General features: G+C 42.8%; 1 protein-coding gene across 4 annotated transcripts in view; it reads right to left on the reverse strand.

The window, feature by feature from the left end:
* The window catches only part of WDR17 (WD repeat domain 17), a 120535-nt gene that overhangs the window by 21887 nt on the left and 70860 nt on the right, over positions 1-27788 (reverse strand). For all 4 annotated transcript variants that reach the window (XM_059721862.1, XM_019481369.2, XM_059721861.1 and 1 more), the window contains exons 9-19: positions 24663-24754; positions 23020-23102; positions 20286-20372; positions 15646-15810; positions 13937-14139; positions 13548-13697; positions 13325-13455; positions 8881-9006; positions 6125-6280; positions 5410-5474; positions 4877-5009 (exon numbers count right to left, since the gene is read on the reverse strand). In XM_059721862.1, coding sequence (XP_059577845.1) covers positions 4877-5009; positions 5410-5474; positions 6125-6280; positions 8881-9006; positions 13325-13455; positions 13548-13697; positions 13937-14139; positions 15646-15810; positions 20286-20372; positions 23020-23102; positions 24663-24754 — 1391 coding nt within the window. The remainder of the gene's footprint in view (positions 1-4876; positions 5010-5409; positions 5475-6124; positions 6281-8880; positions 9007-13324; positions 13456-13547; positions 13698-13936; positions 14140-15645; positions 15811-20285; positions 20373-23019; positions 23103-24662; positions 24755-27788) is intronic.

Here is a 27788-nt window from a genome sequence, read left to right on the forward strand (position 1 = left end):
CAAGGCTGTAAGGGGAAAGTAAGACTCCAAGCCTCCTGTGCTCTTGCATTGAATTTTCTCAGACCTCAGAAATAAAGACTGCATGTCTGATGCTTGCTGTAATAGACCCTGACCCCAAATTTGATATACTCCAGGGTGTTCTCACACCATCAGGAGTATCCTTCAAATCCCCAAATCCCTCTCTGCCACCTGCTGCTTGACCACTCAGAACACCCTGAGATGAACCAAGGGCCAACTCCTTCACCCGTCTCACCCAGGCTGTGTCAGCTTTTATCAGAGGCCATATTGCCAGCAAGAAGATTCACATGTTTGCCCAGTCATGTGCTCAGAAATTACAAATCTCCTCTTCTGGAGAAGAGCCCTGCTTGTTTGGGAAAACACTTAGAAATCACACTTACCACTGACAATAAACAAGTTATAAAGAATAACAAAACAAAGAGCAATCATAAGAAACCAGTTTAGAAAATAGAAGTATGTTGAGATGCATGCAGAGATATAAGAATAAACAAACACAAGAAAATATCAAGGATTAGCTTTGGGTTAGAGGAGGGTCTGGCAGAGACACTATGGGTCAAACTATAAGGGGGGTGTGGGAAAAGGGACCTTACAGTGGGTGTCTACTACAGACCCCCCAACCAGGGGGAAGAGCTAGACCAGGACTTCTCCAGTCATCTTATGGAGGCGGTTAGGTCAAGGGATGTTATTGTCATGGGTGACTTAAACTACCCAGACATTTGCTGGGAGGAGCAGACAGCCAGGTCTGACTGCTCGCGTAGGTTCCTGGCTGTATTACAGGACCTTCACCTTATCCAGGAAGTGCACAGCCCCACTAGGGGTAACGCCTTGCTAGACCTGGTCCTGGCCATGGGGGATGACCTGGTGAGGGGACTGCAGGTCCTTGACCACCTGGGCAATAGCGAGCATCACCTGCTGGATTTCATTATCCAACGCAGGGCATCTAGGGCTCACATCAAGGCTAAAGCCCTTGACTTCAGAAGGGCCAACTTCAATGAGCTTAGGAGACTAGTGGGAGAGGCACTAAGGGCCCAGAAGGTAAAGGAGATGGGAGCCCACGAGGGATGGTCGTACCTTAAGGGGGCGATCCTCCAGGCCCAAAGGATACCAGTCCCTGAGAGAAGCAAGGGGGGTAAGAGTGCTCAGAGACCCCCTTGGTTCAGCAAGGGCATTCAGCAATGCCTGAGGACTAAAAGGGATGTGTACAACCAGTGGAAGGGAGGAAGTATCACCAAGAAGGAGTACTCCTCCTCAGCCCAGTAGTGTAGGAGGGCTATTAGGAAGGCCAAGGCAGAGATGGAACTCAGGCTAGCGTCCAGGATTAAGGACAACAAAAAGTCCTTTTTCAAGTACACTGGGAACAAGAAGAGGGCACCAGGCAATGTAGGGCCCCTGCAAGACACAAACGGTAATCCTGTGGCTGCGCCAGACAAGAAAGCTGATATTTTTAACAGTTTCTTTGCCTTCGTTTTCCTGAACAGGGACCGGGATATCCCACCTACCAGAGGTAGGGACAATCTTGGGGACAGCTCTATCAAGCCTTTAGTCAGTGCAGATGTAGTTTGGGATCTTCTGGAAGGGCTAGATATTTTTAAATCTGCAGGTCCAGATGCCCTCCACCCAAGGGTATTGGAGGGAGCTGGCAGGGGTCATTGCGGAGCCTCTGGCCCAGCTGTATGAGCGTTCATGGTCATCTGGCCAGGTGCCAGGGGATTGGAAACCGGCTAATGTGGTCCCTATTTTTAAGAAGGGGAGAAAGGAGGACCCAAGTAATTATAGGCCTGTAAGCCTCACCTCGGTGCTCGGGAAGCTCTTGGAGAGGATCATCAAGGAGCATATCTGTGGGGGGCCTGCAGGGGAGATCATGCTCAGGGGCAATCAGCATGGGTTCACCAAAGGCAGGTCCTGCCAGACCAACCTGATTGCCTTTTACAACCAAGTAACTAAATCCTTGGATGATGGTGTCGCCGTGGATGTAGTCTTTCTAGACTTTAAGAAGGCCTTTGACACTGTCTCTCACCCCATCCTCATCAACAAATTAAGTGACTGAGGCATTGATGCCTGCACAGTTGGATGGGTAAAAAATTGGCTGATGGGGCACACCCAGAGAGTAGTGGTGGATGGGGTGTACTCAACCTGGCAAGATGTGAGCAGTGGTACCCCAGGGCTCGGTCCTCGGGACCGCACTGTTTAACATCTTCATCAGCAACTTGGACAAGGGGGTGGAAAGCACACTGTCCAAGTTTGCTGATGACACTAAGATGTGGGGCGAGGTGGACACACTTGAAGGGAGACAGAGGCTGCAACTAGATTTAGACAGACTACAAAAGTGGGCAGACGAGAATAGGATGGGGTTCAACGTAGACAAATGCAGGGTGCTACACCTTGGGAGAAGGAATCCACAGCGTACATACAGGCTGGGGAGTTCCCTTCTTGAAAGCACAGAGGCGGAAAGGGATCTTGGAGTCATTATTAACTCCAAGATGAACATGAGCCGCCAATGCCACACTGCAGGCAGCAAGGCCAGCCATACCCTGTCATGCATCCAAAGGTGCATCTCAAGCCGGTCCAGAGAGGTGATACTCACCCTCTATGCGACTTTGATCAGGCCGCAGTTGGAGTACTGCGTCCAGTACTGGGCGCCGCACTTCAAAAGGGATGTGGCCAGCCTGGAGAGGGTTCAGAAGAGGAGCACCCGCTTGGTGAGAGGGCAGCAGGACAGGCCCTACAAGGAGAGACTGAGGGACCTGAACCTGTTCAGCCTCAGCAAGAGGAGGCTGAGGGGGGACCTGGTGGCTGCCTACAAGCTCATCAAGGGGGATCAACAGCAAATAGGCAGAGCTCTTTTTTCCCCAGCACCACCTGGGGTGACGAGGAACAATGGTCATAAGCTGATGGAGAACAGGTTTAGGTTGGAGATCAGAAGGCAATATTTTACAGTTAGGGTGGCCAAAATCTGGAACCAACTTTCCAAGGAAGTTGTCCTCGCCCCTACCTTGGGCATATTCAAGAGGAGGTTGGACGATCACCTGTCTGGGGTCTTGTGAACCCATCATTCATTCCTGCCTGTGGCAGGGGGTCAGGCTAGATGATCTGTTCAGGTCCCTCCTGACCTTAGCTACTATGAAACTATGAAATCAGAACAATTATTTTACCTTATTCCTGCATCTCAGCCCTAAGCTCGAGGAATAGTTTCCACTTCTGTCCAAACCAGTCTTCTCCCAGCCCCTCAACTTGGATTGCCCAGCTAAGCCACTGAAGGTCTAAAACACTTAAAACACTCAGGGATGTCTCCACTGACATTCCTAAACCAATAATGAATCGGGGATACCCCCTTCAAATATACTCTAAATCATCTACTTCTGCCACTGTCAGAGATAGTGTAAGAAGGTGCTCAGCCTGAGACCCAGCTACATGTAGACAGCAGTTCAGAGTCTGCCTGGCTGGAAGGCTGGCAGTGCCTGCAACTTATGGGCAGGGGTCCTTGTTTTCTCTGTTTAAAAATTGCAAATTCTCTGATAAAAACCACACATTCTCTGATAAGAGCCCCAAAATCCACAATTAAAATGAAACACCATTATATACATATATAGGTATCAACTGAACACAATGTTTTATTGCAATTTTTACAATTTTAAAGCCATTTGGAAACCTACCAGTGCCTCAATCACTATCATAAAATAAATTCCAAGTGCCTATAAATTTTGGTATTTGATTTTGAGTTTTTTTATCATGGGAAATCAGAGCTCTCCCTGCCTGCCTTGCTCATAAAGATGCAGGTCCAGGCCCCTCATTCCCAAACCACAGCCCCCAGCCCTGCTGGTGCCCCTCACTTCCCTACCAGAGCTCCCTGGCCCTCCTGGCTGAAGAAGAGTATTTCTACACGATTATACCGCAGCACCAGGCTCTTTTAATAACACCTGACACTGTGATGCATACATTAGTATAAACATCGAAATGTGCGTGCGCGCTGAGAAAATGGCAGAGGTGCACTTTTGAACAAAAATACATCAAAGGTATTTTAGTTCAAAAATGCACCGCCGCCATTTTCTCAGTGCTGACACACAATTCACTGTCTATATAAATGCATGAAACATAGTACTGGGTGCATCAGCTTGTGTGCTCCACAGACTCGATTAATTGAGTCTGCTCCAACGTGCTGGATTTCCAGCACGTCAGAGGAAACAAATGTATGCGTATAAGTACGCTCTGTGGCTAAACCTTGCTTGGTGTATTTATAAATGTAAACTCATCAAAAACAATGGAAACCACTTCTGGGTCCGCCGCGGAGGCTTGGCGATCAGCTGCGAGGGGACCCCAGGTGTCCCCCCCAGACCCAGGAGGCACTAGTCACTGAGCCGGGAAGCAAGGGTTGGGGGGTCACCCGCATGCTCCACGGCAGATCCAAAAGTGGACCAAAAATGCTTCTGGTTCATGTCCGGGTCTGCTGTCGAGCGGACTGGGGACACCTCCGTGCTCCTGTGGGATACTCCATCTGCCCCAGCATCTCAGTGTTCACAAACCACCTGGTACCTTGAGGTATGTAGAAAAAACATTTAAAGTTTTGTCTATGTCCGAATCATCGAATCTCTCTGAATTGATTCAGAGGGTTCCAATTCGATTCAGAGAGATTAAAGGGTCTCCTGATTTGATTTGGATTTGGAGATTCGGTCGCCGAATCTTCACTGAATCGAATCAGCAACCAAAGCTTCACACAGCCCTACTGAGTATACAAGCAAAATCTGCAATGTGTATTGGAATTTTCCTTCTTGACCACCTAACAGAACATATCCAAGAAGTCAGTCAATATTTACTTTTTCCAAATGCATTTTACTCACTAACTCAAGATAATGTGGAATACCTGTGCAACAAGCAGAGCCTCTTTAAGTTGGCCTCTTGAAGTAAAAAAAGTGACTAGTTTCTTCACGTCGCCAGTAGCTATGCAGTATGGGATGACATCATCATTTTCTTCCTGAATTAACTGGTCAGATCTCCTAATTAAAATGAAAAGTGACCTGGATACTTAATGTTAACTTTTTATAGCACAACAGTAGAACAAGAAGCATTATATGAAGTTCATTAAAGCACTTTTGTCTTACCAGATTCCAAGTGACTTGTAACTTAGCTAAGATTCTTTCATAAAAAGAAATAAAAGATCTCCAGCTCAACCCTCTAAATTAATGAATAATGTTGTTTTAAAATGTTCAGGCTTTCTACACACGTAATCTCTATTGAACTGCTTACCAGTTCTACCACAATGGCTAATGAACAATAAAAGCAACACCAGGGGAATGCTGTAACAGACACCACTGCAGTTTACTTTCCTAGCACTTATACTTGTTTTGTTCCTTCTTTGTGCCTATGCTACAAGTGAAATTGTGTTTTCTGCCTTACCTTTGCATTAGCTTCTTCCAGTATTTCATAGACACACCTGGTGCAACTGAGAGTGCTTTGTCCCACTAAAATACAAGAGCGAGACATTTTGCCAAAATGTTTTCCATTTAGAAACAAAATTGTTACTTGTAAACTGAACACATGCGAGCTGATATAATCAAGGACTAGAACTATGGATGTATTTATGTGACCGAATGTCACATTAGGGTTCCACATTTGTTGCCTCCTGGGATCAGAATTACTGATAGAACCACACTTTTAATTCAAGCTTATGGACCAAATGAAGAATGAGAATTTCTAGGTTACTCAGTAAGTCAGTCCTGAAATAAATTTCCTAAAGGAGATTATATAGATATACAGATATGAACGATGGTGTGTGTGTATATAGCTATGTAGACAGATAGCTATATATACACGAACTGTGTGTGTGTGTGTGTGCGCGCGCGCACACACACTTATTATTGCCATCTCTACCACAATGCTGATGAAATGAAAACATACTATTGTTTTCCAGTTTATTTCTTTCTCCATGGTACATTTTCAGTTATTGTATTTGCTTTTAAGTTTGTTTCTTATTGGTTGCAAAGGTATAAACTGTTTGCTATATTGTGTCTGTCTGTCTGTAAAAGCATGTATACAATTAGCTTGATTTTGAGCAAGTACTGTCTTCTACTAGTCTTACTAATTGATTCAAGTTACCAATTATGTATCTCACCTCTCCAAGTTCCACCATAAGTTCACAGTATCTCTGAATTTGCCCTAATCTTAAATGTATTTCTGCTGCTTCCTTCAGTCTCTCGTCCTTGCTCGGTGCACCAATACCACCTCCGAATTTGGACATCTTTACAGTTGTTAGTTCTTGTGCTTTGGACTGGCAAAAAAAAAAAAAAAAAAAAAAGACAGACAGATAAGCATTAAAACCCAATATTTCAATGATAATAGTAAAGCTGTCATTGAAAAAAACATGAGCAACACCAGCAACTGATGAGCAACACCAGAATGTGCTTCCTGCCCACTTAGGAAACAAACGCTGGATGAATTAAACTCTGTTAACATGCTAAGACTATCTTCATAACTATAACAGATGCGTTTTTTTTAAAGGTTATAAAAATTATAAATTAATTATAAAAGTTATAAAATAATTATAAAAGTTTAGGATCTTGGAGAATTTAATTACCTTTTCCCCATTAAAAAAAAACAAACAAAAAACCCCCAAAAACTTACCACATGCTGTATGTTGCACACTCTATGGTCATTTTTTTCCTTTAAAAGTTACCTGTTTTGATTATGAGTAGTAGGATTGGAGTGTTGCTGTGGATGCAAGCTAAGAGAGAAGAGGTTATCAGGAGCCCTAGTGAAAACAATAGACATGCAGCAGAATAGGCAATCTAGTTAGTATAGTAGAATAGATCACAGCAGCTCTGGTGTCCCAGCTGTGGAGGGGCACAGGCTGCATGTGCAAATTAAAGCTGGATAGAAACCAGCTATAAAGTTATTACACATTTCCCAGCAATAACCTTATAGCTGGTTGGCCATCTTTAAGGCGTCATAGTTAGTTTGCATGGGTAGCCAGTCTAAAGTAACTGTGCAACAGGTGTAATGTGTAGAGGGGGGCCAAGGTTATGAATTTTTATTCTAAGCATGTCTTCTGGAGTTGTTTTGTAAATTCTCTTTCAGTATAAGGACTGTGATTCTGAAGAGGGAATAGTTGTTCTGTGAAACGTGAGCTCTATTGGTGCTTGTGTGCCTCTGTCCTTCATGTTTTTTTCTTTTAGAGTTCATTCTGGTGCATAGTTCTTCTCTGCTATTTAGTTCAGCCTGTTTCTGCCTCTTCCCTAGGTGGGAGGAATGGCACTTGATGCCTGAAAGCTTGTCAAGTAGCTCACTCCAATATACCGTCGGTCCAATACAAGTTACAATATAAGATACATCAAAAATATTTTATTGATTGTACTGTTCAAGAATATATTAAATTAAAATAATGTAGTGATAAAAGTTTGACCCTGATGAGCTATTAAAAGACAAATATTTTTGTTTGCTGCTTCAGCAACACGATAGCAGAGTCAATCACTTTGCACATTCAAAACTATACTTAGGCTTAAATTCTATTTGACCTATATGGCATCTCAGTGGAATAGAATTGTAGTAGGATCACGGCCACACAGGTGGTCATGGATGCCCCCTGGTGGCCATTCGGCTCCTGCCCAGTTTAGGCTCTAATGTAGCCATCCCTTGATCACTTGCCTGATATGCCTTGTTCTTATTGGATACTGTGTAAGGAAGACTGCCCGTGGGTTTCAGAGTGAGCCTGAGTCCATACAAACCACCACTGGGCCTCTCCTGGACCCCCTTAGTCACAGCTCCAGCTCCACCTTCAAGCTAAACAGGCCCTCTCAGCCCATCCATGCCCCTGCCAGGCATCTGTAGCTTTAAGAACTCATTGTGTGGCTCCGTCCTCCCCTATATCATGCCCTATGCCTTGCAGGTGTTACCATTCAAAGATGTTTCTTGATGTTCATTCTACTCAGACCCTCAATACTTTCATCCCCTTTCTCTGGACTCTCGCACTCTCTGGTCACCAACAGCCTGACTCTGGGCTCTAATAGTGTAATGACATCCAATAGTGTAATGACTTATGGAGTAGTTACACGCTCAGATTCTTGATTTCACTTGGTCTTGTTCCTCCTGATTAACTCATTAGGAGACAAATGAGAGTCCAGGGAAATGCAGAAAAAATAATTTTTCACAGGAAAAAAAAGAGAGAAGGATAAGTATTACATATTTTAAAATAGCAAGAGGCCCCAGTTAGATCATAGCCCCACTGTAGTTGTTCAACACATAGTACAGAATCAAATACAGTTCCTGCCCCATGTAAGTAAAACTGTCTAATGAATAAAGGACAAAATAAGTTAATCTAACACAAATCAGAAGCCTCTCCTGAACATTTACATAGCTGTGACCTGTTGGGAATTTCACCTGTATTGTATCTTAAGGACTTGAAAAAATACTGAGTTCTAAGTTTACAGACAGGTTTGGCAAGGCGGGGCAGGATTCTAGGGAAAGATGTGGAAGAAAGTATGCATTTGCTCAAGTGGAGACAGGAAAATAGGCCACCCGTCATTGGTGGACTGAAGAGTACGGCAATCTGGTAAAATCTAGGAGTGGAAAAATAGAAGGGCCAGGTTGAGAAAAACCTTAAAGCATAAGGAATAAAACAAAAAGGCCAGTGAATGATTTGTGACCCTGACAAGAATGCAGTATGTCTGCAGGAAGTAAAAGGGCCTGTCAATAATATATGCATCATTCATGTGGCAGATTCTCATACACAAGCCATTGCAAAAGCAAGAAATAGCTCTCTTCTAATCTGGGTCTCCTATTCACAGTAAAGCAGCAGGATTTTATATTTTTTTTATGACTGAAACATAAAACTACTGATTAACAAGTTTCACATGGCCTGCAAGCTTTACTTACCATTTTAAATCTGACCAGATGTTTCATATGCATAATCCCTTTGCAGTAGTTTTGTGGAAGCAAACTATCATCCTGTCCTTTTATTACAGCAACTAGGTCCCACAAATTTTTGCTGCCTCCTGGAGGCTGAAATCATTAAACAAAATGTGGAAGAGAGATTAAAATGAAACTTTCAAAGGATTTAAAACACAATTTTAGTCCATTCAAAAGGTAAACAATTTCCGAGGATGTCAGGATAAAAGAAACATATGATGATCTGAATAAGGACGAGTGTGGATCAGATTTTGTACCAGTTAACACACAGAATACAATATAGGTAAACATGCATGTATATACCTTGTGTGGGGAGAAGATATTTGTGAAAACAGCTCTATCCTACAAAGCATGGCATCATACATGAATGATCAACTGGCATGAGTTTGGAATGATTGTATTACCCATAAATGACAAAGAAAATTATGCCTGTTAACTGAAATGAGTGACTTTTTAAAATAACCCCACACCATGCATTTATAATGAAAATCTATTTTGGAAATGTTTTCATGAAATGAAAAAACTGTTTAGCTAGACTAGTATTTGCATACCCCCCTTGTAAATGTGCACGTCTCAGTCATCACAGACAAATCCCAACTTCCCTTTTGGTGGGTTAGTAGCACTTACGCAGATTTTTCCCTACCTGAGTAACTTACTCTGCCTTTCTGATTGCTCAGAAGGGACCTGGCCTGGTCACTTGCACTTTGCTATGATTCTGTTCTGCCTAGGAAGGCATGCAACTCTGAGCAAGTCTTGGAAACGTTAGCTGCAGATAAACTACCACTAGAAATTGATATCCGGAAAGTAGGAGAAGCAAGAAGGCTCTCTCACCTTATAGTCCAACAGTTTAGTGTATAGGGTACATGCTCAGGGAGTGGAAGAGCCAAATTCTAGACATTTCCGTCAGCCAGAGGGGAGCTTCAATCTACACCTCCCAGCAAGATGCTCTATCCAGCAGAGCCAACAGCACTCTCTGCCCTTCCTGTTGAAGCTACCCCAGGCAGGGAGAATATGAGCTCAGGCTGGCTTCAACAATCAAGGACAATAAAAAGTCTTTCTTCAGGTATATAGCAAGCAAAAGGATAGCTCAGAGCAACATAGGGCCCCTCCAGGACAAATCAGGACAGTTGGTGTTTGACGCGGGGAAAAAAGCATAGCTCTTCAATGAGTTCTTCGCTTCAATATTTCTATGTACTGACCAAGCCAATTCCCCCACCTCAATCATTGACAGATGTCCACATGACACCAGTCCACCTACGGTTAGTTCTGAAATAGTTAAGGAGCTCCTGGATGAGCTGGATGGGTACAAGTCAGCAGGCCCGGATGACCTCCATCCACGGCTGATGAAAGAATTGGCCAGTGTCATAGCTGAGCCGCTGGCACAGCTGTTTGAGCGCTCGTGGTGCTCCGGCCAGGTCCCTGAGGACTGGAGAAGGGCCAATGTGGTGCCTATTTTCAAGAAAGGGAGAAGGGATGAGCCGGGTAACTTTAGACCAGTCAGTCTTACCTCTATTCCTGGGAAAATGCTAGAGAAAATAATCAAAGAACACATTTGTGCAGGCCCAGCAGGGGAAACGATGCTGAGGGGAAACCAGCATGGGTTTGTCACAGGTAGATCGTGCCTGACAAACCTTGTAGCCTTCTATGACCAGGTCACACACTGCCTGGACATGGGAGCTGAGGCTGATGTCATCTTCCTGAACTTTAGGAAGGCCTTCAACAGTTTTGCACCCTATCCTCATTGGGAAGCTAGCAGACTGTGGAGTGGTGCCTACACGGTCAAGTTGGTGGCCAACTGGCTTAGGGACCGCACCCAGAGAGTGGTGGTGGATGGTTCCTTCTCGGCCTGGAGGGATGTGGGCAGTGGGGTCCCACAGGGTTCGGTCCTCGGACCGATATTATACAATATCTTCATCAGCGATTTGGACGAGGGCGTGGAGAGCACCCACTCCAAGTTCGCTGATGATACCAAGTTATGGGGCAAAGTTAGTACACCAGAGGGCAGGGAGCAGATTCAGACTGACCTGGACAGCTTGGATCAATGGGCAGAGAGAAATAGGATGCAATTTAATAAAGATAAATGTAAGGTACTCCACCTGGGAAGGAGGAACCCCCAGCACACCTATAGGTTGGGGAGTGTCCTTCTCAGCAGCTCGGAGGCAGAGAGGGAACTTGGAGTCATAACTGACTCCAAGATGAACATGAGCTGGCAGTGTAATGAGGCCATCAACAAGGCCAATCGCACCTTGTCGTGCATTAGCAGGTGCATGACTAATAGAACAAAGGAGGTGATGCTCCCTCTTTATGCAGCACTGGTCAAGCCACAGTTGGAGTACTGTGTCCAGTTTTGGGTGCCATACTTCAAGAGAGACACAGGGACTCTCGAGAGGGTCCAGAGGAGGGCCACTCACATGATTAGTGGCCTTTGTGATAGACCCTACGGGGGGAGGTTGAGAGAGCTGAATGTCTTCAGCCTTCACAAGAGACGGCTGAGGGGAGATCTTGTGGCTGCCTACAAATTTATTAGGGGAGGTCAACGGGGAATAGAGGAAGCGCTGTTTACTAAGGCGCCCCAGGGAGTGACTAGGAATAACAGGTGTAAACTAGTTGAGAGTGGATTTAGGTTAGATATTAGGAAGAAATTTTTCACAATAAGGGTGCCCAGGATCTGGAATGGGTTTCCAAAAGAGGTGGTGCTATCACCTAGCTTGGAGGTCTTAAGAGGAGGCTAGATAGTCACCTGGCTGGGGTCATCTGACCTTGGTCCTCTTTCCTGCCAGGAGCAGGGGGTCAGACACGATGATCCATTGTGGTCCCTTCCAACTCTACAATCTATGAATCTATGTGGGATTAGAAGAAACCTTGTTGTGCATCTTAGTGACTCTAGAAACAGATGTCATCAAATGAGGCAGATCAGCCTTGATAGGATGCATCCCAGGAGAGCTGATCAGCTTCAATGGGAGAAATAAATATTGCCCATTGTCCTGCCCATTGACGCTGCAGAACAGCAGGTGGCGTGTTCCCCTGGAGCTTGAGGGGCTGGTCTTGTGCATACCTTCATAGGATCAGGCCCATCAAGCCCTGGGAACACCTGCACAGCTTTCCCAACTTACAGAGATACACCCCTGGAGATCTGAGGAGTGTGTCTCTGTAGCAGGGAAACGCAAGATTCACCAGGGCATATCTCTGTAAACAAGGAAAGCCAGCCAGGTGCATGGGATAGGGCCCCTCAAGCCCCCAGAGCACCTTCCTGGGGCAGCTGGAGAGTGCAGGCAGCTCCATGCGGCCACCACTCTCATGTTATAAAGAAATCAGACATTCACCACTAAACAGGAGCACAAACTGATACTACCTTTGTCACGGCTGCATTTGTGGCCTGTATGCTTGAATTTTGTGCCACCATAAAAAATTTTATGGCAGCACAAAGGCAGCAAAAGGCAATGTTTGCTTCCACTCTGAGATAAACTGTGCCCTGAATGGTAGGGATCCTGAGTTCTTACTTCCTACTCCTGCCTTTTGCATTTAATAGTCATTGGATAAAATGAATAGACAGTGGTAAGACACCCTTTTTCCCCACTGGGGCCCAAGGATTTAGGCCCATGAGTCCTAGGCTGAAACACAGTAAATCAAACTATGACGAATATAAAACTTTTGACCTGTAAGAGCCAAAAAATAGTGCTAGTCAAAGTTGAGTTTCTGAACCATGTAAAATTCTGGCATTCTGACACTGTTTTTCATCTTGAATTAGGATAAAATATCACAGGTTTTCATCTTTTCTATGGAATAAAGTTCTATACATTTTTATTTGAAACAGGAGTTCAATATTCCCAAATCAAAACTTCTAGTTTAATGTTGTTGACTCAACTTTTCCATAACCATAGTATTTTAATTCTGGTTACTCATGCCCACACCCTCCCCATTTTCCCAAGTCTACACCTTAGTTTCTCCCTGTGGTTGAACTGCCAGTGCCCAATTATTCATTAACATAGACAGAGGCCTTGGTGACTCATGGGAGATGTTACTGGGAAAGAGAGCAGGGGCAACAGAGACAATAGAAGCATGAGCCACTCTGGAACTACAATTCTCATGAGGAAGTAGCTCAGGGAAAAACATAGATTAATGGAGAGCTAAACTAAATCAAAATGAATAAAATATTTATATTTTCCCAATGGGAAAATCTATTCAAGTCTTTCTTCTTGTGCAAAATTTTGATGAAATTCTGTTTTCCAATGGGAAAACACATCATTAATATTTTTTAACCAGTGCTACTAGGGCCATTTTACAACTAGAAACTGTCACTGAAATAATGGAAGGGATAAGGAAGGATGGAAGAGGAAAAAAAATTTCTTTTGCAGGTTGGTTTGAACGTGCATCCACACACACACTAAGTTTACGGTTGTTAAATACTTACCGACAAACATTCTGAAAACCACTGTAGTTTTTTCCCTCGAGTATTACCACTCAGTTTGTCTACTTCTTGTTTAATATCTCTGGACACCTTACCACAGAGCAAAGGAGGAGCACCTGCTTCCACAGCACGATCTGAGAAATAAAATCATTTGTGCACAGAAGCATTGTTAATGATTGTCTAAATAACAAAGCAAAAATAATAGCAGTATGTATCATTTACCTACCAGTATTTCCAATAATTTCGTCCCAAGATCTATCCGCTAGGATGTTTATTTGGAGAGGATTTATTAGAGGTGTTAAAGACCAAAGTCTCACAGTGGAGTCCCGAGAGCAAGATGCCATGGTGAACGGACGGCTTGGATGACAAGTTAATCCTAATGGAGAAACAGTTTTAAAAAGTATTCAGATAATTATATAGAAAGCAGTACTTTTGAGATAGATAGATAGCTAGGATAGATAGATAGATAGATGTACATACATACATGCACATGCACACGCACACACACAGGAAAGATCTCTCTCTCAAAACTACTGATCCCCATTTAAGGAACAAGGCATATATGCATTTTAACAAAATAAGAAAATGAAAACCATAGCATTTGAACAATATTACCATATACATCTGCCCCATGATCATAAACGGTGTCCAAACAGGTTCCATCTCTTGTGTCCCACACACGAATTGTATAGTCCCAGCTGCCTGATATTAGCAGATAAGGGATTTCAGTATTCCACATCAGTCCCCGTACGGGTGCTGTATGTCCACTAAGGACATTTATACAAGCATCTTGTGTATAATCCCATATTCGAACAGTACTGCAAATAAGACACAGGAAGCCTGTATCATCAACAAAGTCAACATGAATAAACCATAAATATACCACTACAGTCAACAGTGTTGAAATATTACATATTTACATATTTAGATTTACACAAGACGTGTTACAAAAGTTCCTTTTTGATGCCCTGAGCTCTTTTTAGTTTCTTAAAAATGCCCTGAAATAAAAGACGTATTGACTCCTCTAGACTGGGGGTTCCTAAACTGTGGTACAAGTAACCCTGGGGGTATGCGCGACATCTCTGGGGGGTACATTGGAGAAATTGTGTAACAATTTAATTTTTATTATCATAATGGGCATTTAAGGGATTAAAATATAAAATGTATGCTGGTAGGGATATGTGGGGAGCTGGTAAATCTGGAAGGAGGTACACAATAAGAACAAGTTTGGTAACTTCTGCTTTAGGTCGACTCAAATACACATAAATAATGGAAATTCATTCATTCCCTACTTAATCCCCAGAGAGCCGCATTTGCTCCTACTTTGCAACCTAGTAGTACAGTGACATAGCTGGATGCCTGGCAGAGGGGCAACAATGACTTTCAGCTGCTGCTGCACTTCCAGCAGAAGCCATTTTTTTCACATGCCACCCCTTAAGTTGATACTGCAGGCAGATCGCCTTGCCACTGCTGCAACCATTTCCTGACAAGCCAGGAGGATGAGCTAGGCTTGTGGCATATCTTGAGCCTAACATCTTAGGCTGTTATGGACCCAAGGAGAAACCAAGTACTGAAGCCCTTGGGCCCTGATGGAAAATATACCGCAGCAATTTCTTCTCTCTCATACAAAAGGGACTGCAACTTACCTCTACTCCTTACAAGTAATGCGGTAGACCAGATGATAGAGATTCATACATAAGCTTGAGGCCATTCAAGGTTTTTATTAAAATTAAGATATCTGATCAATTCAGAAAACAACAGGCAGCATCTGATTAAACATACAAGACAGGCACTTGTATTTTATGGCCTCATAGTTAGCAATACCATCTTTTCTTATCATTGTAAAATGGAAATTCTAATGCATGTTTATATTCTTGTGTTTATATCCACAGTATTTCTCTCATTGTTGAATTATAGTTTTCCAGAGCTAACTTATGAGAAGCATAACAATATTCTTTTGAGAGAGCTGTCTTCCAAACAGAAATTCAATGGACAGTCTTGTCACCCAGGTGTGCAGTGCTCCCTCTGGCTTCTATCCACAATAGCCACTGTATTTCCTTTATTGCTTTGTTTCTCTGTCCTCCCTTGACAGCTTCTGCATTGTACTCTGGAAGCATGGGACTCCTCAAACAGATATGGGAGTTAAGGCACAGGATTAAGCCAGACTGCACAATTCCATCAAGGTTATATTGTATGGACAGTTTTGGACCAGGATTTGAACCGTGAACATTGTTTATAAATGCTAAGATAGCAGCAATATTTAAAATTATTAGCAGGAGTACAACTTGAGACCTTAAGTTTTTCCTGAAGTCAAGGATACACACCCATCATCAGAGCCACTGCAGAGGATTCCTTCTCTTAAAGGAGACCACCGTACATGAAACACTTTTGCAGTATGCCCACTAAAAACCTTTAGTGGTTGATCAGAGCTGGTTGCTAGGTAATAAACACGAACATTTTTATCTTCACAGCCAGTAGCTATCATATCTCTGCAGAACAACAACAGTATAGTCATCAGGCACTGGGAGTCACTGGGAATGTTTTTAATTCTATAAAATGCAAACAATTACACAAATTTTAATGTATACCCAGAAAATGTGGCTTGGGTTTACAGTGGATTTTTTTCTGTTATTTTTGTCTGTGCTATTTATTAAAAGCTTAGTTGCTACATTGACAGAACAGATTTCAGTGTTAATAGCCTGTATGTGTTGTGCTCAGTGTTACAAAACCATACATATTACAAAATTTAAAAATAAATAAATGAAAATAATATTTGACTGCAGCTGAATTTAAAGTCAAACAGTGAATAAAAGAAGTGATAAAAGTCACTTATCTGTCACTTGTGTTTTTTTGTTTTTGGTTCGGTTTTTTTTGATCAGCCTTTTCTGGAAAAGTTCTTCACCTGTGAGCAGTTCTCCCATTATCTTCAAGCAAACTCATTTGTCTTACCAGATGCTGAACCTCTGTACTTTGCCACTCACATGTAGCAAGTATGACTCAGCCTCACTTTTGGATGACTCAGCCCTACTTCTAGATGCCAAACTCTCCTGTAATTTTCTCTCCCACAACATGCACTCAGACTCATCTCTTGATATTAGTAAATTCTACATTGAAATCTAGTCAATCTTACATGTGGTACTTTGTTAGTGGTGCACTATGATCATTACTCATTCTCTAAGTCTCAAGCATCCACTACTTGCCACTGCTGGAGATGGGACAGTGGGCTAGGTGGACCTTTGGTATGACCCAGCACGGCAATTCTTATGTTCTTAAGAGAAAATACAAAATAGAAAATATACGCTTTTGATTAAGTGTGTTGAAATTTCAGTCTGATCCCAAAAGAAAAGACAACATTTAAATTTAGTTTCCTATGGAGATGTTTTGGCAATTAATCATTTCTGAAAATAATTGCTGCTCCTTTTCAAGCTGTTTAGCACTTTTCCCTTGGAAAAGTATTTCCTGTAAAATCTTAAGGCTATATTCTAAAAGACTTCTTACTTATGCTATAATCTAGAGAGATAAAATAAGTAAATCTACCTGACAGTATTCATGTTTGTCTTATCTGGGCAATTTTTGATTCTTCTAGAGTGCTGACTGCAGAAATTGAGAACTCTATCCCTGAGACTGCAATCACCTTTCAAACCCATATTCCTGAATTTACTTCTGTGTAGAAGGTGAAGTGTGACTTGACTCATCTATGAGGAGAGGAAATTACATGCTAGTGGCACATGAAGGGACCAGAAAGCAGCAGACACTCCTGCTTCTTTTGGGCCCCTCTCAGAAGAAGCCACAAGGTACTGGAGAGAGAGGCAGCAGCCATACTGTGTGGAAGGAGGGTCAACCTTCTTCCTATTCATCACCTTCAATTTGATACAATGATCAGTTTTCCAAATAGAATTTAATTTTTAAGTGCTTAGGAAAGACATTAGAGATTTCTTGTTTTTAATCTCCCTATAGCGCGTTCCAGAATTTACATTTAAAAAAAAAATCACTCTTTTTTGCAATTATCTTTTTTAATTATTATTATTATTATTATTATGTTTTACTAATAATTGAGTTTTGGTACAATTTCTGATAGATATTTTAATATTAGTATTGCTAAAGTTAGTAGAATTAATGTTAATGTTTTAATTCAAATTAATGTTTTTGCTAGTCAGCACTTCTGACCTATCGCCTCTATCACTTCACTTTAGCAATACTGAACCTTCCATATATTATCTTCTTTTTGATTAAATCAAATGTGAACTCTCTTCACATGTGTTCAATTATTTTATAGAACTTAAACTTCCTTAATGGGAAGTAGGCAGACAAGGTTCCTTGGGTGAATTTGATATCTTTTATTAGACCAACCCAAATGGTTGGAGAATAGTTATTAAGCAAGCTTTAATGGGAAGTAAATGTTTTGTTCTGAAGTATGGGAATTAAATATTAATGCAATTTCACTGTTAACTCATAAACAATGTTCCGTTTGCTCATAAACGGGGTTTTATTTTAAGAGGAAACATTAAGTACACTTTTTAAAAGAATTATCTTTTTCAGATACAAGAATAAATTCAGCCTCAGTGTTAGACTATACCATAGGTCATCACAGGGTGCATTTATACATTGCCATATGACGACATTGTCACGGCACCATGCTTAAGTACTTACTTTTGGAAGTACTAAAGCACAGTGCAGTAACTGCCTGTACTGTGCCATGCGTACAGTGCATGGTTAGATTTTGTTGCGTTATTGCCAAAGTGGCCTGCTATAACGGGGCAGTGCATCATTATGGCAACATAGCTGCCGATCATGTGTAGACCCACATAATCACTATGTCACCATAGTGTGCTGTACAGCGACATAGTGAGTCCCTATGTTGCTGCAGAGCGATGTGTATATATGCCCACAGAGTACTATCAATATAATAAATGACCCCACGTAGAGATAGGTAGTTAATGTTAGCTTGGACAGAAGGCAGGGCAGGACACCTTACAGACTAACAGAGGGGTGTCAACTCACCTTGCAGATCCAGCCTGGGGTATGTGGCAGTGACAGCTCTGGCTCCAACTCAGGGCATGAGGCATAGCTTCAGCTCCCTCTTTGTGCCCAATGCTGGAGCTGAAGCTGATGCTGCAGTGTGCCCTGTGCCCTGGCAGCTCTAGCTCCAGCATGGAGCATACAGTGGCAGTGGTAGTGGCAGCTCCAGCATGGGACAGCAATAGAGCCAAAACTGGAGGTGCAGCAGTAGTGATGGGTGAGGTAGCCTAAGGATGGCCATGGCTTTCTCAGTCCTTGGTTACCTTCCTGCCACCAATCACTGTGTCTACCAGGCCTAAGAGCCCCAGATTCTATGGCACACCATAACCTACAACCATGACCCCCAAATTCCAATGGCCTGCTGGTAGCTCAGCAATTTGGACCGAGCAGCTGTGCAAGCCAGATCCAGCCTGTGGGCCATATGTTTGACATCCCTGAACTAACTTGGTCAGAGAGGCAGGTGCTTTTGTAGGCTAAAGCCTACTTTGTCAGATGCTATAAATGGATTTGCAGAGAGCAGGGGTACTAAACAGAAAGAAAGAAAGTCAAAATATAAAAGACAGGGTAAAGGGAAGGAAAAGAGGAAGCACTTCTGAAAGAGGTAAAGAAGGTAGGTTGAAGAAATCTAAAGAGATAAACAAAGCAGTTAAACCACTGAAGGACATAAGGTTTATAAAGATCAGTCCAGGTAACAGAATACAAATCCAGAGTCTCTGTTGAGACCACACTTATCACAATTCATGTTCAAGTCAGTTTTTAAAGTGTTACTGTTTAAGAACAGGTTCTCTGAGACCAGTGCAGAAACATCTGGGGAGGTTAAAATGTTCTGTCAAAGGCTTCTTTTTCTTTCTTTCTGACAGTGATGTCAGATCAATACCTATTCATTCTTTCACAGTGGACAGATGGGGGGAGGTTAGTCCTATGTAGACAGCAGAGGGGCACGTGACATTGTGGAACAAGAAATCATCCACCAACTGGACTGCATTACGGACAGTCTCAACAGCAATTCTAGATTCTTATCCTATTGCCTGGGCTACCTGCTATAATCCTTATGCCCCTTACCTTCTCCTCTCTCAGCAATGCCCCTCCCCTATCCTTTCCTTTCCTTTTCCCTGTCCTTTCTTTTAGTACCCCTGCTCTCTGCAAGTCCAGTCGTACCACCTGACAAAGTAGACTGTGGTCTACAAAAGCTTATGCCTCTCTAAACAAGATTTTTAAGGTGCCACCCTTCCCTGCCATATAACCACAGGGTCACCGGGGGTTTCTCACAGCTCTGAGGATTCTCCTGTTCTGAAAGCCATGTCACAGGCTTTTGTCAAACTTCACCTAAAAACTAAGTGTAGGTTTATTCCAAAAAAACAATCCTTAAGAATGGAATTGCGCAAGTCTGTATTTATTGTCATGCTGAATTTAAAGTGATATTTTCTCAGTTTTTAAGTAAAAAGAATTGAAGTTCCCAGATCTACAGATTCACCCTGGAACCCAAGTGTCAAACTGAGGTCTTATGCATCATCATCATGCAATACAAGATCTTTAGACCAAATCCTGTTTGTAATAAATTATACATGTACCAACCCACTACCTTCTATGAAGGCAGAATGTGGCCAGCAGATTTTGTATTTACTGGCACATAATAAGAAAAAAGGATCTAAACTGACCCATTTAGACCCAAGATTGACATTGAAAAGTATTTTTCAGTCACTGATTTTAATGAGGAATTGTACCTCAAGTATGACAGAACAGCTTGTATTAAAAAGCAATATTTTTACAATAAGGAGTAGTAAACTGGTCTTTTATAGTATGTTCTCAGGAGTATCTGACTTCATAAAAACTGTATCAATGCAGTGACACTATTTTTTTTTTTTTAGATAGCCACATGTTCTCTTTTTGGTTATTCATTTAAATTTTAGATATAATTAATCCAGGAAATTTAAATTTTACTCACTTATTGTTTTGACTCCAATCACAGCCAAAAACTGCAGCTGGATGTTTGTACTTGTGAAGAACTCTGCCATCAATGGTTCGAATAATACTGAAATCAATTACAACACAGTAATAGGAGAAAAAATTAGCAGTCTGAGTAGGATTTTCCAGAGGTCAAAATCTGATTTTACATGTGCCTGGTCATCAACATAAGAAGTCAGATTGCGAAGGTGCATCATGAAGGAGAAACATAAGAAGGCTTCCTATTGCTGCAGCCTCATAGTTAAAGGACTGACTATAACTATAGCCCCTCTGCTTCTCCAAATGCTTAGAGTTCATACTCTTAGAAATGTTAGATTTTCTCTGGGGAGATTTCAAAAAGTGGACTCATGCCTCTCAAGGTTTCCACACTGCCCTTACTCAAGGATAACTTTGCTCATGGCAGGAACTTAAAGGTACAAACTGGGCTTCTGGGTTTTAGGACAATGAATTTTGATTTATATATAGCAAAATGTTCTTTAAAACCTTTTTGTTAGGGTTGAGGGTGGATAGATAGGAAAAGACAAGTACAAACTAATACATTTTGAAATGTCCTGATATATAAACTATTAAAATATTTAGTACTGAACTTCCATTTTCCAGATTTTGAAAACAGTCAGACTAGAACATGATAATCTTTGTTGTAGCAGTAAGAATTCAAATACTGCCTTTACTGCCTAACCATTATGTTAACATTTCCAATATCTTAGTCCATTAATTAAATCTACTATTTTTAATAATGAAAGATATGAGTTCTTAACAAATAAAGATATGAGTATTGTCTATCTCTTCAATATCTCTCTCTCTTCTTACAGGTAGGAGAATTGGGAAAAATAAATGTGCCTTGGATAATGAAGTTGAGCCTCCAATTTAAAAGTTAAATGGACTTGGGCTCCTCCTTTTTGACATACATTTATTTAACTGTCCTTTCAAGAGATGAAACAGCCATGCCACCATCAATATGTTAGGTGGATGGCTTCTAAAACCAGTGGACCACTGTTAGCCTTCAACATTTCTCAGGCCATCACATTGGCTGATCTTCAAACTTTTGAGGTTATTCAGGGGGAAGCTAGTGTGACCTGCTGACCATTTACCATGGCATCTCAGATCACAGTTTGGGAACTGTATTAGGAAAATGCTTCCACTTTAACTGCACATGCTCATACTCCCTGGTTAAATCTGTTTGGTTTGGTCTCTGAGGGTGGAAAGAGATATCACCTTTGTGCTACCATAATTTTTTTTTTATGGCAGCACAAAATGAAAACAGACAGATGTCCCTAGCTTCTGCCACAACATGAATGCTCAAATTTATGGCAAAAACAGAAAGCAGTGATAAACTAAGCTGCTTTATTGTGGCTGACACTTGTTTATTTATGACAGGGGAGTGTGGGCAGCCCAAAGTTGCCCATGCTCTCCAGTCATCAGGGGCAGGGGCTCCACAGGCTTGAGGTGCCCAGTCCTGCACACCCCAGGAATTCTTGGGAAGAATCTGGCCCCTCAAACCTTGGAAGTGTCTACCTTACTTTCCCTGTTTACCTAGATGCATCCCCAGGGTCCTCAGGGCACATCTAGGTAAGAGAGGAAGTTCAGGGCTTCACCCTGACATGTGGCACATGCCTGCAAGTGGGAGTTTCTCCAATTAGAGACATGCACCCATGTCAGACCACGGCAGTAAAACGTGATGGGGGATTCCTTCTCCAAGGGATTTCCCCAGTGCACATCTGCAAATGGAGAGCGAAAACTCCAACAGTGGGTCCTGTTCTCTGCAGGATTACCCCACTATGCATATGTACAGCCCAACAAGGGAGGCATATTTGCAAGCTGGGAGAGGAGAGCTCTCATAGGGGAGACCTCTTGCTTGCAGACCTATGTAGTGGGGAAATCTCCTGCAGGGGTAGACTGGGATCATGATCCCAGAGTCCCTCTCACCGGGGAAGTTGCTCAACAATCAGCTGATTGTCAGCTGACTTTAGGGACCTACTGAGCCGGTTCAAGTGCTCCTGAAGCTGTCTGATGACCATCTGATTGTTGGATCATTGGGACAGCATTGGAGCTTGAACTGGTTGCAGTACTGTCATTCCCAGTCAAAAATCAGCTGATCATCAGCACCATCAAACCCCAGGTTGTTCTGGAGTCAGCCAATGATCAGCAGCTCACAGGGAATGCAAAGGTGCCCATTCAAGCCCTGGACTGGTTCACCCTGGCACACATTCATTTTAAGGCGAGATGGAATCCAGCTACAAAATTATTTCACAAAAAAACGTAACAATGTGTAATAATTTTGTGGCTGATTTCACTTTCTGTTGTGCCATTAATTGCCAGGTTATACTTTAAGATGTGTTGAACTGGTTAATCACATCTTAAGCATAACATCTGCCAGGGCCCTTGGAAATGCCACAGAAAGAGTATGTCCTATAGGACATATTTTTTGTCTCTCCACAACCAGAACATTACACCAGAATTCCATACCAGCTCCTGCCTATCTGTAATTCAGGCAATAACACACATATTCCTAACATAAACAAACAATACTGCACTTTTCTTAGAAAATGGCATAATGACTGCAAATACTACTACAGTGCTACAGGGATTTACAGTAATACACATAAACCAAAACACATACAATGGTTATTTATATCAGTAGCTTAAATATGGATTTATGGTGCTATCACAGTTTACTTGCTCAAGAGATGGACTATTTTCAACATGGCACTTACCAATATCCATCACCACTGCAGGTCGCTATTCTTTTGGAATCTTTATGACTCCAGGCAATGCAGAAGATTCCATTCTTTCCATGCTTCAAAAAATGCAAAATACCTATCAATAAGAAATAATTCACCCCTTTTTCTCTTATCTACTGACTTCTCTGTGGTACTTTGTTTTCCTAGTAGAATTTCTCTTTTGCTCCAAGTGCAATGAACATTGTATTTTTTCCTACTAAGAAGCCTTCAATTTAGCTAAACTGACCATGAAGGAGGCATGGCAAGAGTGCTACTTCAAAACAGTATTCCCTACCTGCTCTGCTTTTATAATGAAGACACAGTTGGTACCTGGGTTCAGGGAGCCACAACTGAGCACAGCTGAAGAATTAACATTTAGGCCAAACCCATTTTCACTTTTTTTGCACGTCTGCAGCTTCTTTCAGCATTTCTACACAGCCTGAGATTGCATGCAGCTCTGTGCATGGTAATTTATATATACTCTGGAGCATGCTCAGTAGGCCTGAGTTCCATTCAGGCAGCTGCCTGGTGAAACGGTATTGCCCAGGTACGTGCATAAAGCTGGATATGTCTTATGCAAAAGACCTAGGGCAAAATAAAATGCTAAAATGTGAACAAGTGCCAAAAACCAGTTACATAGATGAATATGTGCCATTTAGGTATGTATAAGATTGAGTCCTTTGTGTTTACATAAACTTGCAACTTCCATTAGGGCTATCATAAATCTACCTTGGACAATGCCAAGAAAGTTAGTGGGCTGAGAAAAGCATTTAGAAAAACTGGTGGAATGTGCATCTGGCTGATAACTTACTGTAATTTACAGATTTGTAATGCAGACATTACTTTTTGGTGAACTGGATCCTGGTTGCCTGAGTAGAAGCTATGACCAGGATGCTCCTTTTTCCATCCATGTCTGCTGAGATCCCACCCTTTTGTTTCTGATGCAGTTTGTTACAATTAACCATGTTTTTGTCACCTCAAGATTAGATTACCGTAGTGTGTCCTACCCAAGTCTACTCAGGGCCAAAATGACATCACTTGGAAATTGAAGTTAACGCACAGTGCTGCATTTAGTTTATTAAACTTGAGGTTATGACAGGAACACAAAACACCAGTGTTTCAGGATTTTCACTGGCTTCTGTGAAGTTTCTTGGTAATGCAAATGCAGAATATAAAATGGGTATATGTACATATTCTGAATGCCTGACTTAACACAGCACTACCAATACTGCATTGCTGATATAGATTCCAACATCAGAACTGAAAATTGAGCCTGCACCTTGTGTTTGAGAGTAGACAGCTGCAACACCATCTTAAATTTTTATATTCAAATTTTGAGGTTATGCCATGTGCATGCACACGTCTGAAATGGAAAAATCTGTTATACTTCTGAAACCTCTCTAAGTCAATTAATGACATTTCAGAGCCCATCTGGTACTTCATGATCCTCCTGCCAAAGCAGTTTGAGAAATGAAGAATACCTGCTCTAGAGATAAGAGCAAGGGTACAATATGCTTAATGTAAATTTAGTTTATATACCTCCTTAATAAATGCAAATACTGAACCATATGTATCTATACTATCACTAGAGGGAGCCAATAACTTATATTTAAAAGACCAAACCAAAACTTTCTTACCTCACTGAACCGGGTTATCATTTTCCCTTTTGGAACATCCCAGATAAAACCACCATTTCTGGATGTTGCACCAGCTATGCAATTCAAATCCCCTTTAAGAACAGACATTTATGAGATATCATACTGCAATGTCAGAGAGGCATTTTAAAGTGTCATATTAAATTCTTGTATTAAAATGTAAAAGAATACATAGCCATGTGACAACAAGGGCAAATTAAGAGTGAATCTTCACAGCCTAAACCCAGCATTTGGCACCCAGTGAAAAGCAGCAGTTCTAGGAAAAGCCTCGTTCTCTGTTCTCCCTTCCGATTCTGGGAAAACTGTGCGAGACAGACACTGACTATTTGCATACATGTTCACAAATCCCTTCCCAAGTACCTACTACTGAATGCAACAAAAGGACTAGATGTTGCATAGGATAACAGTTCACTGTGGTTTTAGCTTTCTATAAATGGTCACAAAATCTGATAATTAGATGTTAAAACATTTTCTTTTAAAGTTGCCTGCACAACAAGACACAGCAGGATGAGCACTAACTCTTGCAGCTGGACACAGAGAGGACAGATGTAATGACAATGGGGTAGTAACTTTTTTAAAGCTGGGTCCCTGAAGTGTGCCTATCAGTGATCCTCCCCCGCCACTCCAGGAGTCTGTGAAAACCCTGGGGTGGGATGATCACTGCAGGGCGGGTCCTTCTGTCCCAGGGGCGCATGAGGTGCCTTCGCAGCTGGGAGCCCCTTAACTGGAGTATATGTAGCTCCCAGCCACAGGAGCTTGCTTCTTGCCAGCGCAGGGGGAGCTTGAGATTGCCAGCAATAAGGCACGATGGGATCTTAGATCACCAAAGACGAATATACCTCCTCTGCTCGTGCTTGTAGGGAGGCAGTTAGACGGGCCAAAGCTACCATGGAGCTGAGGATGGCAACCCAAGTAAAAGACAACAAGAAATTGTTTTTTAGATATATAGAGAGTAAAAGGAAGACCAGGGAGGAATAGGACCCCTGCTAAATGGGCAGAAACAATTGGTGACGGACAGGGGGGACAAGGCTGAACTCCTCAACGAGTTCTTTGCCTCAGTGTTCCTAAGCAAGGGACATGACAAGTCTCTCACTGGGCTTGTAGAGAGGCAGCAGCAAGGCGCCAGACTTCCATGCGTAGACCCTGAGATGGTGCGGAGTCACTTGGAAGAACTGGATGCCTTTAAGTCAGCAGGCCCGGATGAGCTCCATCCGAGGGTGCTGAAGGCACTGGCCGACATCATTGCAGAGCCACTGGCGGGAATATTCGAACGCTCGTGGCGCACGGGCCAAGTCCCGGAGGACTAGAAAAGGGCCAACGTGGTCCCCATTTTCAAAAAGGGGAGGAAGGAGGACCCAGGCAACTATAGGCCAGTCAGTCTCACCTCCATCCTTGGCAAAGTCTTTGAAAAAATTATCAAGGCTCACATTTGCAAGAGCCCGGCAGGACAAATTATGCTGAGGGGAAACCAGCACGGGTTCGTGGCAGGCAGATCGTGCCTGACCAATCTAGTCTCTTTTTATGACCAGGTTACGAAATGCCTGGACACAGGAGGAGGGGTGGATGTCGTATACTTAGACTTCAGGAAGGCCTTCGATATGGTATCCCACACCATACTGGTAAACAAGTTAAGAGGCTGTGACTTGGATGACTACACAGTCCGGTGGGTGGCAAATTGGCTGGAGGGTCGCACCCAGAGAGTCGTGGTAGATGGGTCGGTTTCAACCTGGAAGGGTGTGGGCAGTGGGGTCCCGCAGGACTCGGTCCTTCGACCAATAATCTTTAATGTCTTCATCAGTGACTTGGACGAGGGAGTGAAATGTACTCTGTCCAAGTTTGCAGATGACACAAAGCTATGGGGAGATGTGGACACGCCGGAGGGCAGGGAACAGCTGCAGGCAGACCTGGACAGGTTGGACAAGTGGGCAGAAAACAACAGAATGCAGTTCAACAAGGAGAAATGCAAAGTGCTGCACCTAGGGAGGAAAAATGTCCAGCACACCTACAGCCTAGGAAATGACCTGCTGGGTGGCACAGAGGTAGAAAGGGATCTTGGAGTCCTAGTGGACTCCAAGATGAACATGAGTCGGCAGTGTGACGAAGCCATCAAAAAAGCCAATGGCACTTTATTGTACATCAGCAGATGCATGACGAATAGGTCCAAGGAGGTGATACTTCCCCTCTATCGGGCGCTGGTCAGACCGCAGTTGGAGTACTGCGTGCAATTCTGGGCGCCACACTTCAAGAAGGATGCGAATAACCTGGAGAGGGTCCAGAGAAGGGACACTCATATGGTTAAGGGCTTGCAGACCAAGCCCTACGAGGAGAGACTAGAGAAACTGGACCTTTTCAGGCTCCGCAAGAGAAGGTTGAGAGGCAACCTTGTGGCTGCCTATAAGTTCATCATGGGGGCACAGAAGGGAATTGGTGAGTATTTATTCACCAAGGCGCCCCCCGGGGGTTACAAGAAACAATGGCCACAAGCTAGCAGAGAGCAGATTTAGACTGGACATTAGGAAGAACTTCTTTACAGTCAGAGTGGCCGAGGTCTGGAACGGGCTCCCAAGGGAGGTGGTGCTCTCCCCTACCCTGGGGGTCTTCAAGAGGAGGTTAGATGAGTATCTAGCTGGGGTCATCTAGACCCAGCACTCTTTTCTACTTATGCAGGGGGTCGGACTCGATGATCTATTGAGGTCCCTTCCGACCCTAACATCTATGAATCTAACGTGTAATCCCGTAATCATGCTTCCTGCCATGCACATGTGGCATGACAGGAGGCACAATTGTGCAAAACACGCATTAGAACTCATCACGCCTTTACCTGGACGTGTAGAGGGGGCCTATGAGGTGGAGCACAGAGATGCCATCAGGGGTGGGAGATGTAAGCAGATGTTGTCAAGAATAGGCAAAGCTTAAGTGGTAGGGAATAAATCTTAAGAATAAAGAATAGGCAAAGCTTAGGTGCTAGGGGATTTGGTAGACAATCTTCCAATTAATTTTAGTGAACTCTTGCCTGATACTCAATATCAAAATTACAAAAGATCAAAAACATATGATCTCCCCCCTGCCCCATGAGCTCAATTTGAATGACACTCCAACATAATGAAT

Source organism: Alligator mississippiensis, chromosome 2 (assembly GCF_030867095.1).
Source record: "Alligator mississippiensis isolate rAllMis1 chromosome 2, rAllMis1, whole genome shotgun sequence".
NCBI classification, from domain to species: domain Eukaryota; kingdom Metazoa; phylum Chordata; order Crocodylia; family Alligatoridae; genus Alligator; species Alligator mississippiensis.